The 14,192-nt window shown below is 41.3% G+C and overlaps 1 protein-coding gene across 1 annotated transcript in view; it reads right to left on the reverse strand.

Annotated features, from left to right (window-relative positions):
* LOC146829166 (connector enhancer of kinase suppressor of ras 2-like) overlaps window positions 1-14,192 on the reverse strand; it is a 1,989,112-nt gene that overhangs the window by 1,624,224 nt on the left and 350,696 nt on the right. Inside the window, exon 4 of the mRNA XM_085606439.1 lies at window positions 6,458-6,545. Coding sequence (XP_085462565.1) covers window positions 6,458-6,545 — 88 coding nt within the window. The remainder of the gene's footprint in view (window positions 1-6,457; window positions 6,546-14,192) is intronic.

A 14,192-nucleotide genomic window follows, 5' to 3' on the forward strand; every position in this document is an offset into this window, starting at 1 on the left:
CTGTCACAAATGATCTATTTTGGCCAGGACACATAGTCTATCTCCTATGGAAACAGTTTCAATGGCACTTGCTACAACTTCCGACTTAGGCATTAAGTATCGCACACACAGCATTACATCGTCTAACCCAATTATTTGATGAACAATGGCGGCATGGAAAATAATACATAGAAAGCTGAAACTAAATTACTAATTGTGTGTTTCAGTACTGCTGTGCAACAACAGTGGCCTCCTTATAGGATCTCTGGTTATACACGGACTTGTGTGGGTATTCACATTAATCAAATGATTGGGTACAAACTTGTCAAAACATTTCAATAATTACAAACAGATTTTGACCTTGACACCAGACAAGGTTGTAAATACACACTGTAAATATATATGCTGTTTAAAGGATATACTTGACCAGACACCTTTCACACTTTCTACAGCCTCCATCCTGAACATCTGATCCTGGCGTCAATACCAAGAGGTGGTGTTGGGTCTATACCAAATCATCAATCAACGCTTTTTTTCAGATACTTTCGAATGAGAGTCTTTAGGTAAAAAACTCCATGGCATGACTACTTGGAAGATGACTATGCCTCCCTTCTAGAGTAACATGACTAAAGCATACAAGAGGCCAGACTTCATTTAAGCTAATGCAAGATTTCTGCAAAACTGGGACTGGGCCAGCTCCATGCATTGAAAACTCAGTCACTTGGTGACTTGTTGGCAGTGCCAACAAGCATAGGGAGCACTGCTCCACATACTTTGGGCATGCCCTCCTGCCATTGATTACTAGGTGGGAGTTGATATACAGCACTATTTCCAAATCTGGGAACTCAACCCTTAGATCATCAACAAAGCTGGTGATGCTAAATGACTTCTCAGATGTGCCTAAAACTACCTACACCTGAAGGAGATGTCTCTCCACCTCCTTTGTGGTTGCCAAAGTCTACCTTTTATGACGCTGGTAATAACCTGATATACCATCACACATGGTTCACTGAAATGTGCCTGATCCCAACATTTGAGAAATGTATATATAGACTTAATGACCAGGTTGTCAAGTTTAATGAAGTAAGTTCCCAAATCCTTAATCCAACTGACCCACACAGGAAACATTGTTTACAACGCACGCGTTACAAGGCGTGTCATTACAATGAATATTTTACAATGCGAAAACCATTACAACGCATGTCATTACATCGCATAATCCATTACAACGCATTCCACAAAGTAACGCCCTGGCGGAGTTACAATAGTAATTGCATTGTAATGGATTGTGCGTTGTAACGACATGCGTTGTAACGACATGCATTGTAAAGTGTCATATTCGAACCACACTCCTCAATGTTAAAAGACCATTAACTCTTTCCAGCATGTTCAAGTATGCCTTTGACAAGACAACCTTATTCCCTCCCTCAGTAAACTCTCGTACTCTAATTAATGTTTGACTGGTTTTATCCACTGGAAACCCACTCCCCTGCTAACTGCGAATATGCTAACAGTTTGCATATCTCTACCTGTCTTAACAGTTCAACCTTTACCCCTTCCCCATCTCTATCAACCTTGTTTTTGGTTCATATCAATAACGCCCATGTATACTGAGATTACAACCATCAGATATGAAAAATATATATACATTTCTTATAATAAGAGTTGGCTATAACCATGTTTTGTTTGGTATATGTACAGATTGTTGCATTGACTGTTTTTGCTGACTGCAGCTCTAATTGGCATTTTTAACTCAGCTCTAAGTCCCTCATCTATGGAACAAAGTGTACCTAGGGCCGATAAGTTAAATGTCAATAGTGGGCTGCATCACCCATTGTGGCACCTAGTTCAGTGACAGTGCAAACATGACTGCAAGCCTGCCATTTGTAGCCTATCAATGCAGTTTTCAACTGAAAATCGACCTGTTAAAGTAACCCTTTTGACAGGTCTAAACCTTCGTTCAAATATTGCACCCAAAAGAATGCCTTATTGTCTATAAGATTGGTAGTTGGTAAATTGGGTTTTCCCATCTTTGCTTAAATTTATTGCCTATAAGGCAGGGAGCATGGAATTTTAAAAGCACGACATGCAAAAGTTTAATGATGCATATATCCCTACAATGAAAACTCAATTTTCACTGTGGCAAAGCTGGCTGCTCCATTATCACATTCAATTATGCTATCTCGGGCTAGGAAACAGCTGCAAATTTCGGGCACATGTTAGCTGACACCTGAGCAGGACCCTACTTTGTTCTCCTAGTCAGGCAGGCACCAAAAACACGTGGTTAAGGGTTGCTCCCACAACTGGTTTAGAATGACCACAGAAGAGGGGTGCACATTTCCGTGGTCAAACCTCTGCAGTGGGCACAGGAGTTCTGCACAGAGGAAGAAAGGTTCTGTCATCTTTTTATGAAGAGAGGGTACTGTAGGATTGTTTGTGGTTGGGCACACAAGAACAGCTGCAAAAGTGGGCAAGGTTACCCCCTGGGAACCTTTATCTCCTTGGTTAGGGAGGGGCCAGGAATGTTCTACACCCACAGCCTGGTGCCAGGCATAAACGTGGCATCCCCAGTACCCTCCTCATAACAATTTTTGGACCTGTGGAAGAACAGAAGAGGAATGGACCTGCAGTTTGTCACCTTAGAAGAGCCTAGAAGACTGGACCTGCTCTACCTCTTGAACCCAGGCCGAATAAGTGGACTTCTGTTCAAGCTACAGGTACACAGCAATTTAAAAGAGGCCTTTTTCTTCAAATGCCCAGCTGACCAGTTCCAATTGGAAATACCTTGAACCCTGCTGCTGGCACCTACTAGATTGAGTCTTGACCCCAAGTGCTGTCCCCGAGGTCCTGGATCTTTAGCTGGTTTCAAAGTGTACTCATCCTACCATCTCCTGAAACTTGGGACTTAAAAATATTTTGGCTTCAAAAACCCATGGATGACTGGGACCAACCTGCCAAGCCGATCTGACAAATATGTGTTGCTACTGGACCTAAGAATCAGGTTGCTTTCACGTAGGGGTTTTCCGCAGCAGCAAATCCAATTCAGTGGGACCTCACGAAGATGGTATCTGGCTTTATGAAGCCCTTTTTGGCTACAGCCTACAGCCTTGCCCCGCTAGAAGAATCCAAGCTCCAAAAAAATTTGAACAAGGGCCTGATTTAGAGTTTCACAGACGGGCTACTCCGTCACAAAGTGACTTTAAAATAGGCCATAAGTCTAAAGGTAGAAATTTTCACTGCGCGAGGGACCTTTTTTTGGGTGCGCAATTCTAATTTATTCCACGCAGAACTTTCCTGCCAAAAGCAAATGGTTTCACCAGGACCTGATCAAGCAGCTATCGGACATCATGAAGCCCTCTTTAGCCACAGCCTCCTGGTTTGTCCAATGAGGATTTTTGACTTCCATTTCAGAGTCTTAGTCCAGAGGTTAAATGTCCAACTTGGTGGAACCTGGCTTCTGTACCCAAACCGCACTCCATCGTGGTCCCTTTACCTTGCACCGGTGAAACGCAACCAGATGACTGTGGATGGTGTTTTTATGTTTTTTGGGCACTATTTTAATATAAAACTTTAAAAATTCATAACTCCGGTTTTTCTTCTTATGTCATCACATTTTGGTTTAATTTTATTCATTAAAACATACTCTTTTTTTCTAAAATGGTTTGGAAGTTTTCTTGTTTTGTGTTTTGGCTTTATGACTGTTTTGGTAGTGCATAATTACTTGATCTATGCCATAGCTAACGGTTGGTTGAGCTTCGGTTTATATAGAGACTCTAGTGGTTCACCCTGACAAGGGCTGTGGTTAATATTCAAGGTGGGTACTCACCCCACTCAACTAATATCTCAATTTCTTACATTAAGTGTACTCTTTATTGGTTACCACCACTCATTTGCATGTTTTTTGTGAGGCTGTTTGACTCTAATCTAAGCATTGTATTTGACTGTTCAAATTAAAATCTTTACAAAAAAAATCATGGATATAATGCATATAGCTCATTAACTTACCATTCTGCACCCAAAAAAGACCAATCATGTCAATTATGGTGGAAAAATCAAAAATCTGATGGTGGATTAATTGCCCGACATATACATAATATAAGTGGTGGGTACCTGGAGATATATGTTAACAGCAATCAAACGTCTGGTACAGATCGTAATTCCTAGACTGCTGTGTCAAACAGATGAGGAGATTTGGATTATAAAAATCTCTAAAGGAATATATTGAAAGTGAACTAAGTAGAATTTGAATGAAAGAAAAATGTCAATCTGTTTAAAAGGTTGGAAGACTAGATGATTAGATGCACAATATATTTAGAATTGTAACAAAAGATACAGCTTTACTTCCAATTTAGTTGCTTCTGCTAAGATCTTGGCCAGGTAACCCTTCCCAAACAATAACTCTTCTTACTTTCAAGACACGTAGTAAAGGGTTAAAGTGTCCAAGTATAGAAAAACATAGGACCTGATTTAGAGTATGGAGGATGGGTACTCCATCACAAACCTGACAGATATTCTGTCCACCTTATTACAAGTGCATTAGGATATAATGCATTTGTAATAAGGTGAAAGGGGAATTCATCATGTTTGTGACATTTTCCTGTCTGCCAAACTCTAAACCGGACCCATAATCTTGAGAAGAATGTCATTCTGATATTATCTAGAAGTAAAAACAGATTATAAATCTTAATTAAAATGCTACAAATATACCACTATGAATGTTACATCTACATACTATGTAAGTAAAGCTCTCACTGTGCCTCAAAAAATGCACCACATCTTTTGGATGGAAAAGGAAATTAATGAACACCATGCATGTAATACATATTTGAGAAGACTGTATAAGCGCCTTGCTGTTGTTCCTTCCAGATAATGACCTTGATTGGGTGGACCAGAGGCACAGTTTTTCTGATTTACTGGTGACTATTACATTCTGGTCAATTAAAAAGTAATTTTTATTACTATAATTGATCCAACTCTTTCACACTGTGTCAGCTGTTTATCTTCTCACACATTATCAAACACTTATGCTTATTACCAAAAGTCACTGCTATGGTTCAAATAACAATCTTTTCTCACTTACAGGGCCTAACGTACATAGGGTTTTTTGTGATCCCAAACCCTGTGGTACACAAAATCATAGGGTTTTTTACTGCAAAAGTACGTTTTACAATGTAAAAGTACAATTTTTTGAGTTGGAAAACTCTTTGCAAATCATAAAAGGATGTTTGTGATCACAAAAAGGAGAGTGCCTCTCTACTTTACAAGTCTCAGGGGTATAATTACATTTTTTGTGGCCACAATTGTGCTTGCAAACTAATGATCATTTACTGAATCCCAGGTTTGGTAGGTAAGTGATTGGCAAAGAGGAAGTAGTTTCTGGAGGACAAGTTGCCCTTTAGGAATCGGGTAAGACGGTCTCGCGGGGAGCATGGTCCTTGCTGTCTTTCCAAATGGGAAATATTATTTTTTTTCAAAGCACTGATTGTCCCTTTAGTGGACATGGGCTGCTTTTAAAAAATGCTTCTCATTTGTTAATGCAAATGCAGAAAATGAATGTTGTTGCCACAATCGCAGAAGGTGCAATCTGACTAGTTAAAATCAATTAGGTAGGTGTTTGTGACCCTCCTGCATAAATACAAAATCACTGATGCAGCCTATTAGTACAGGCCACCATGCAACATTCCCAATCATTCACAAGTGAGGAAATTGCAAATCCCGTTATGAGAAAGGTTGTTCATACTTTGAGCCCACAATTTTGAAATACATGGATAAGATAAATATGAGGTACTGAAAGTGGTAACTTGCTTCTCTAGAATCTGCTATTGCCCCCAACATTTTTGGCTTAATGTAGCGACTCGTTAACTTAATTAGCCATATGTGGATCCTTCTTTTTAAAGCACATCCACCAGATCTTCAACCTGAAATCTACAACAACCATTGTAGCAAGTCAACACACTCCAAATCCAGAGATGTGCATGTTTAATAATCTCAAAGATCACACTATCAGCCCAATAATAGGTGCATAGCTTGTTTGTGTCAAGGAGCAGGAGGAGGTGGTGATGCCTCCACTCTGTTTTTGTTAGATCTGTCAGCAACATTCAACACAGTGGACCACATTCTATTTTGAACTGCATACAGTATTTGAGCTTTGAGGGATATGTCCTATTGTGGCTGAAAATAGGTGGTGACTTTCTCGCAATTCTTCCTGCAACCTATTGGTAAAACCTCAGCTATATAGGGCGCTACGCAATTGCCCCACTTACTTAAAAGCTCAATTCTCTGTCATGAGCTTCCACTGAAATCTTTTCAACTGAGTACCTTTTTAACATAATTTTTAGGTGCTTGTTTTGTGCCAGGTAACTTTGAACCCCAGAGTAACCACTATCTGGGACTTCTGCAGTGCCACTTCTGAAAAAGATTTCCTTGCTAGATTCTGTCTCCTCGCAATATATGTAAAACAAGATGGCTTCCCTCTTACCTGCTGCACGATGGTTGTTAATTCTAGGCACAGTTGAACAATGTTGTTTTTCAGGAGTGAGTATTCCGTCACACTGACAAATGGAGACCTGGCATGGAGGAAGAAGACATTTAAGGTTCAAGAAGCCGATATTAATTAGAGCTCAAGTAACAAGTACCTTGTGCAACTGTAAGTTACTATTAAACTCGGACATCCTTTGGGGATACGAATACAGCTATTCCATTATTTGAGATGTAAAAATTACATGAATGCTCATACGATGCAGGGTGATAATGGAAACAAACATTTATGGGCAGACTGGTGCCAATATTGGAGTATGTGCAAGATAAATTCAAGAAAAGCTAGCTGAATAGTCTTGCATTAATAACATGAATATTGTTGCAAAGATAGCAGTAACAAGTTACAACGTACAATGGCAATCATGCTGTCTTTTAGATTTGTTTCCATTTCCTCCTTGAATGATTTGATATTTTAGAAAATGTCAGAACTAAATATGGTATAAGGAACTAAAGAGCGGAAATATTCAGAAATGAAGGGCGCGTGCTGTGAATAGGTCGACAGCAGCCGCCAGTTCTTTGTGGTGATCACGCATAGCCCTTTAAATACTCGTGGTGAGCAAAACACCATCCATTACCAAATTATCATTGAATAAAAATTATGCCTACGAAAAAATACATGGGCCTCTAATTTTTGTTGATATATTTGAAGGCTTCAGCTTGATGTGATAAGATTACAATATTTACAGGAAACTATGGGGCTCATTTATGAAGAAGTCATGCAGTGCAGCGCAGTAAGCCACCTTGCAGCGCTGCAATGCGCAACAGCGAAAGGGCAGGAATGGCCCGTATCTAAGCCAATATGGCTCTTTCTGTCCTTTCCCATGCGCTGGCACCCTTTTGGCTGCCTAGCACCAACACGGGCACCCTTGCAATATGGTGCAAGGGTGCCTGTGTTGCATGCAGGAATGTTTTTGTGCAAAAAGGGCCACCTTCCTGCACAAAACCAATCTTGGGAAACATATTACTCTTTCTATGTGTGCGGCAAACGGTAGCACTCATTGAAAGAGCGAGAAATATGAAGAAATAGAGATATTTCTCCTTGTCACGCCTTCCTTGGGAAGGCGTCACTTTTTGGCAAATTCCCAGGTTTACCAGTACTGGTAAATCTGGAATGCGTCAAAGACCATGGGGCTGCACGGGAGCACCCACACAACGGCCCTGGAACGCCTTTCCAGGGCAGGGTAATGCAAGACAGCAATTTGCACTGTGTTGCGTTACTCCAGATTTATGAAACCACTACGGGCCACGCCAATCGGCTTTGCGTAGCTTCATAGATCTTACTTAAGGTGTGCGTTGTGCATCCACCACCTTACATGGTACAAACGCAATGCAAACCTCTAATAAATAGGCACCTTTGTTTCTGAGAGCCCTTTATTGGCAAAGCTAACTACATCCCCTGAAAATGTATACCATTTTTGAACATGCTTTATTAATGGTACAACACAAAACTTATAACGCATTTACGTAACCAAAAAGTCAAATTGGAGTAGAAATCTATATGAAAAGTAGCTGAAGATTGCAAATGCAAACATGTGAGCTATTTTGTTTTGTGATAATATATTTTATTTACTGCGCCTAAAAACAGCAGAATTGCAGTATGATGTGTTATATAAAAAAAGCCATTATTATTATCATTAACAGTATTATTAATTTATAAGCACGTGACTTCTTTGTTTAAGCCATATAGATATTAACTTGCCTTTAGGTCAGACTGATGCAGGGTCAGTTGGGGCAGAAAATAGACCCAGGCACCAAAATAAATGTGCCCCTCATTAGTGAATCAGAGTTAAATAAGGTGCCCACATTTGCGAATCAGGGCAGTTTTGAACTTGTACAGACACGCTGTATATGTGTTTTCCAAGATATGAGCACCTACATGCATTTGTCATTGCTACAGAGAATGTTTATGAACTGGTAATATCAGAGAAAAAAACGCCCCACCAGAACTTAAAACAGGCCTACAAACAGCCAAAACCACGCCCCACACACTGTTCTGTCAGATTGCCCTATAGGTCAGTCCGACTCGGACTGATGACCTCGGATTTATGAGCGTTGGTCAAGATTATATGAAATGTGTCAACTTTGCTTTAATACCAATCAGGTTTATTAGACTAAGTTTAATGGAAGGTGGCAGCATCTACTCAATAAATTCTGCCAAATGCCAAATAATTCTGTATTAGGATATCGTCACTATATGTGGATAAACAAGGCCAGAGACATGGCAAATCAAGAAAAATTATCGCTTACGCACCGTCTTATACAAAAATTGCATGTCATATAGGCTTGGAGAATGTATATGGAATGTAAAGGCTTAACCTCCCCATTCATGCCTCGTCCCATTCCTTATTTACTGCAGATGTGGTAAAGAAAAAGTAGCAAGTGACTGTCCATTTGTTCAATAGCCAAATGTTTAAGAAACAGGCCAATTCACAAAGCTATTTGCGCCTGTGTTTTTGGCTTTTCATACACAAACTGCGAGTCTATGATCATTAACTGTGTTTACAAAGTTGGATTTGCACTCAACAAAGGGTTTACTCACATGAAGATTTTGTGATTGAATCATCTCCAGGAATGCAACCAAGTGGGGAAGTGAGTGTTCCGGGTCTGGAACACCCTGAGTTTGTGCACACCCAAAAACATACATATTTGTGGGAAGTCACACACTTCTCTCTGACCTATTCCCTCTCTGGAAACAGAAATGCACTCCTCTCAAAGGCTATAGTTTATCACTTTCAAGGGTTAGTAGAGAAAGGCAACATCCTTAATATTCGTGGGTGTGGAGGAGAAAGGGTTCCCACAAGGGGTTTCGCCTCAGGGAAAATATTTTCCCCTGGTGAAAAACAAAGAAAAAAGCAAATATATGTGCATAGTCTGTCATACAAAAATGAATTTATACTATTACCAGGTGTGCACCTAGTGTGTGTAGAACCCCAATAAGAATAGTGTCAGAAACTAAGCCAGCCACTAAAGCTCTTTCATTAGTCCCAACTGAAGTGCAGATGAGGTAGAGTAACCCATGGGCAGTGGAATATGTAGTTCTTTCCATGGTCCTACAATCAGATGAGGCACAATAGACACAGTGGGCCTATATAGCTAAATGATTTGAATTGAAATTGGAAGTTCTATGTTTAATGTCTAATTAAAAATATATGCACTTTCAAGCCTTAATATTTTACTTTCAGTCCATTAAGTAGCCTGGCATGGAGAAACTGCAGTATCAATAAAGCATGCCTGGCGGTGCAAGAATCCATGGTTTGCAGTGTCAGGGAAAGAGGTTACCTCGAATGGAATGGTGTTGAAGAAGGCCATCACCTGAGTTGGCAATGTTCACAGGGAACAGCTTCTATTTAACAACACTACCCCTGAACCAGACAAACCCACTCCCAGAGTGCTACTTCCATTTAAAAACAGCCCCAAGAGGGTAACACACATCCTGTCAAAAAACTGGTCAATCCTGAAGAGTGTTCCTGTGATTGATCAAAAGGTTGGACAGAACCCAGAATCACATTTCGTAAAGACAAATCATTCAGGGGCATACTCATAAGAAGTGACATCATCCTCACTAAAGGTATACGTGAACATAACCTTGAAGATTTTCAAATGTAAGGGCAGTAATACTACCAAGATTTACACTACCTTGAATGGCAACACATGTATCTTTCATCAGTTTCTGACATGCAGTACTCACCATGTGATGTATGCCTTAGTCTGCCATGTAATGTATGATACATTGGCAGCACTATCTTTGCAGCCAATATAAAGTGGCTTGAAACCTCTTAGGTGTGAGCAAAAAAGAGGTACCCCTGAAAATGAAAACTGTTCCTAAATCAGGGAGAAAATCACAATTGAACACAAAACATTTAGGAAATGGAATACTAAGCAGACCTTGGAGATTTGTCCCTCAATGTAATATGTACCAGATGCTAATACTGTACAAAATAATTTTTATTCAACACAATAAATATTTTTATTTATTTTTTCACCATTTTGTTGTATACAATTAGTACTTATATTTCATTATTCATGTTCAAAAATTGAATACAGCGTATCTCATTTCATTCCATTGGTGTTATTCTGTTTTAAACAAATCCTATTATATCCTATTCACCCTCTCTTCCACATCAGTCGTGTCCTACGCGCGTTTCAGCTTTGAGCCTGCATCAGGAAGCCATGTTTGATGTGAATCCTAAAAATATACACAAATGCATCTGGATTACCAAATACAGGTCCTACTTCATATAATTATTTTTAACTATGCAATGACCAAATACTTTGCGTAAAACATATGATCTGTAGACCTAACGGAAGAATAAGCTAATAATAAGATACTGTAATGTGTTGTGTACTGGGAGGTTTAAGGGTCAAGCAAAGCTTGCAGATGCTTACCAATATCAATAGTTTTTTGAATCTCCTGTCAAGATTAAAAGGTGACATGCAGTCTTGTCTACAAAGAAAATTTGAGAGGGGCTATTTATGAGTCTAGAGATGGACTTTATATAGACTACTTAGAGTCTTAAAAGCTATGTCCAATTTTAGATTTAAGACAGTGATAAAGGCTTTATTTAATATGCGCTTATACTATACTTAAAGGCAAAGCTGCGCATATTCAAGAACAGCGCGTTGGATTTAGGTGCTGATATGATATACATTGAAGCTGGTTAAGTGTTACCCATATCAAAAAGCTTATCGCTACTTTTGCATTAACATTGGCTTGCCTGAAAAATTCAGATGCTCGACTATCCGATTATGGGTTCTCCTTTAACTGGCACACATGTTTAATTTACTGTGGTGCAGTTTGCCGGTCCCGAATATTCAGTCTGCTTTGGAGTCCCATGAATGACAGCCTGGAGATATGCCGGTAGCGTGTATAACGGCCGGCTAGATTGTCCCGTTTTGTGGTGGCAGTCAAGACTGTTTGATGTGAGGCTATGGTATTTAAAATCAAGCCCTGATTGGATACGTGTAGAGTTTAGGGTTGCGGAAGAACGCTAACAACGCCCCTTATGCGGTGTGCTATGATGGCAGCCATCTTAACATAGTGTTTTGAAGGCGGCCGTCTTAACATAGTTTTAATCCTCCGTGTATGTGAGCTTAATAATGTTTAATAATGTTTAAACCTCCAAGTACACAACACGTTTATGTATCTTATTCTTCGGTTAGGTCTACAGACCATTTGTATTACGCAAAGTATTTGGTCAACCAGTTCAAATTACACTTGCAAACTCCAGTTATCAAGTAACAGAGTTTCCTTGTCATTATGCTGTTCATCACCTGGGAGATAAAGGTCCCTATACCTCGTTTCAAATTCATCCTTTTCTTTGTTCTTTTATATTTTGATCTATAAACTGCATGCAGTATGTATGGTACATACTACATCGGTTGCTAATTGGAACTGTGAGCTAGATCTTCTTTGGAGTATTATGTAAAGCTACTTTTTCTCTTCTTTCACATAGGGTGAAATACAGAATGTATTTAAATTTTATTCTTTGCTTCTTTTTTTCTTTTGTGGCACACCATGGTTTTAATTGCATAGTTAAAAATAATTATATGAAGTAGGACCTGTATTTGGTAATTCAGATGCATTTGTGTATATTTTTAGGATTCACATCAAACGTGGCTTCCTGATGAAGGCTCAAAGCCAAAACGCGCATAGGACACGACTGATCTTAGCCATGATTATATTGATTGTATTCTTCGATTGAAACAGAGGCTACATTCCCATTGGTGAAAACTTATCCTTAGCAAATTGTCATATATTCCATATGAGGCCACAACGTGAATCATGGATAACACTAATCATTATTGATCTGTAATGAAAAGATTGGACAAACATTGATTTACCTCAAAATACAACATATGCTATGAATTTCTGTACTAAATCACATTGTCAGATAAATAGTGTATGAATGGGGAAGAGAGGGTGAATAGGATTTAATAGGATTTGTTTAAAACAGAATAACACCAATGGAATGAAATAAGATACGCTGTATTCCATTTTTGAACATGAATAATGAAATATCAGTACTAATTTTATATAACAAAATGATGAAAAAATGAAAAAAATATTTATTGTGTTGAATAAAAAAAAACGGGGACGCGCCTTTTTGAACTCACCACTGCTACTACTTGGAACCAGGCTCGCCGTGAGGGGAACGGCTTCATCAGCGGGGCCATAACGAATCTCACTCGATCTGGGGCATCGCCGGGAGGCAGCAGAACTACACTTCCCAGCACCCTCAGCTCCGGGCGCCTGCCGCTGATGTCATCAGGCAGCGCCCGGGCTGTATAAATAACTCTCAGGCCCCACGCAGCGCGGGACGCGCTTTTTGAACTCACCACTGCTACTACTTGGAACCAGGCTCGCCGTGAGGGGAACGGCTTCATCAGCGGGGCCATAACGAATCTCACTCGATCTGGGGCATCGCCGGGAGGCAGCAGAACTACACTTCCCAGCACCCTCAGCTCCGGGCGCCTGCCGCTGATGTCATCAGGCAGCGCCCGGGCTGTATAAATAACTCTCAGGCCCCACGCAGCGCGGGACGCGCTTTTTGAACTCACCACTGCTACTACTTGGAACCAGGCTCGCCGTGAGGGGAACGGCTTCATCAGCGGGGCCATAACGAATCTCACTCGATCTGGGGCATCGCCGGGAGGCAGCAGAACTACACTTCCCAGCACCCTCAGCTCCGGGCGCCTGCCGCTGATGTCATCAGGCAGCGCCCGGGCTGTATAAATAACTCTCAGGCCCCACGCAGCGCGGGACGCGCTTTTTGAACTCACCACTGCTACTACTTGGAACCAGGCTCGCCGTGAGGGGAACGGCTTCATCAGCGGGGCCATAACGAATCTCACTCGATCTGGGGCATCGCCGGGAGGCAGCAGAACTACACTTCCCAGCACCCTCAGCTCCGGGCGCCTGCCGCTGATGTCATCAGGCAGCGCCCGGGCTGTATAAATAACTCTCAGGCCCCACGCAGCGCGGGACGCGCGCGGGCGAAGCCCGGGCCAAGGGCGGGCCCGTCCTTGCCCGTCACTGCCTGGAACAGTCTGGGCTGGGCAACCCCTTTAACGTTTCCTGCACTCCACTCCATCTAAGGTACTGTTGCCACACTTTTTTCCACGGGCGCCTCGCGCACAAAACTGTTTGTGAAATTGATCATCTATTAATTATTGCTTCTGCACTTGTTGTACCACTTCTCCCTGCAGTCTGCCCAATTGTCCATCATTATGCCACCAAAGAACAACAAAGCTAGGGTGGCAAACGCTCATTTTACGGGGACAATGGACCAATTTGTGACTAAAGTTAACTGTGTCATTGACAAAGAAATAATGCTTCTGGAGCGCCGCGTCTCCCAGGATCTGGCAGCCGCCAGAAGGTCGTCCTTGGGATACCTCGCTAATGTTCGGTCTCCACCATGCCAATCTTTATCTTCCACAAGCGTAGCTAGATCTGACACAGATGCATCAGCCCAGGAGCTGCCAGCCAGTGGAATCGTTGCTAATAGTCTAGTGGAGGACCAGTCTCTGGTCCTAGACTCTTTGTTATTGTCTCCCTGCCCTCTGCCGTCTGCCCAGAGCACCGCCCCGGAGTGTAGCACTAGGCAGCTTCGGGAGCGCAACTTGGGGGCTATTCCCAAAACAACTCAAGGACGCCCGCCTAGCACTGGCAGAAAGGG

This window comes from Triturus cristatus, chromosome 5_2, assembly GCF_964204655.1.
Source record: "Triturus cristatus chromosome 5_2, aTriCri1.1, whole genome shotgun sequence".
Taxonomy (NCBI): Eukaryota; Metazoa; Chordata; class Amphibia; order Caudata; family Salamandridae; genus Triturus; species Triturus cristatus.